General features: G+C 61.0%; 1 protein-coding gene across 1 annotated transcript; it reads left to right on the top strand.

Annotated features, from left to right (window-relative positions):
- Positions 1–23: 23 nt before the first annotated feature.
- EMIHUDRAFT_257535 (hypothetical protein) lies at positions 24–278 on the top strand (the record flags this gene model as incomplete). The annotated part of the gene is made up of 1 exon (XM_005763395.1): positions 24–278. A coding segment is annotated over one exon (255 nt), but the record flags the coding sequence as incomplete, so codon positions are not given.
- Between the last annotated feature and the right edge of the window lie 435 nt (positions 279–713).

Genomic DNA, 713 nt, shown 5'->3' with positions numbered 1-713 from the left:
TCATGGCGATCACCGACGCGCAGCTCGCCGACGAGCAGCTCGTGATCGCGCTAGAGGCGCGTGCCAGCCTCGGCAGCATATTCCGCGCGATGGTCGCGGTGCGCGACCGCGAGTGTGGCAACGGCCGGGCAGTGCGCAACCTGCTCGAGCGGGCAAAGCGAGAGCAGGCGCTGCGGCTGGTGGGGCTGCCCGGCAAGAAGAGCAAGGAGCAGCTGATGCTGCTGCTCGCCGACGACTTTGCGCCCGTGCTCGGCGAGCTCGGCCTAGCGGGCCGATAGTTGCGCCCTGTGCGCTCGTGGGGCTTTGCGTCCTGTGTCTCGGTCGCTCGAGGCGTCTCGCTCTTTCTTGCCGACGTCTACTGTCGAGCCGGCACCAACTTGATTCGTAGATCGGCGTCTCCCCCTCCCCCTATGGACCGCCACCCCCCTCCAATCCGTAACTCCGTAAAATCGCGTAAAAAGCGCCCAAATTGAGCGTGAAGCGGCTCCAGCCGCCTCGGAGCGTGCGCCCCAGCGCTTGCGGCAGGCGATACATTGGGCCAGGTACCAATTTTGTCGAATTAATTTCAAAATCTGCAGGCGCGGAGCGCCTGCGAAAATTTTGAAGAAATTTGCAGTCGGGCCTGATTTTCATCAAGATCTTTCACATTTGCGGTGTGGAGTTTGGGGGGTTGGTTAGGTTTTAGGGTTATTAGGGTTAGAGGGTTAGGGTTA

This window comes from Emiliania huxleyi (genome assembly GCF_000372725.1).
Source record: "Emiliania huxleyi CCMP1516 unplaced genomic scaffold EMIHUscaffold_6331, whole genome shotgun sequence".
NCBI lineage: Eukaryota > Haptophyta > Isochrysidales > Noelaerhabdaceae > Emiliania > Emiliania huxleyi.
Note: the sequence above shows the minus strand (reverse complement) of the source record. Positions and strands in the feature narration are given on the sequence as shown.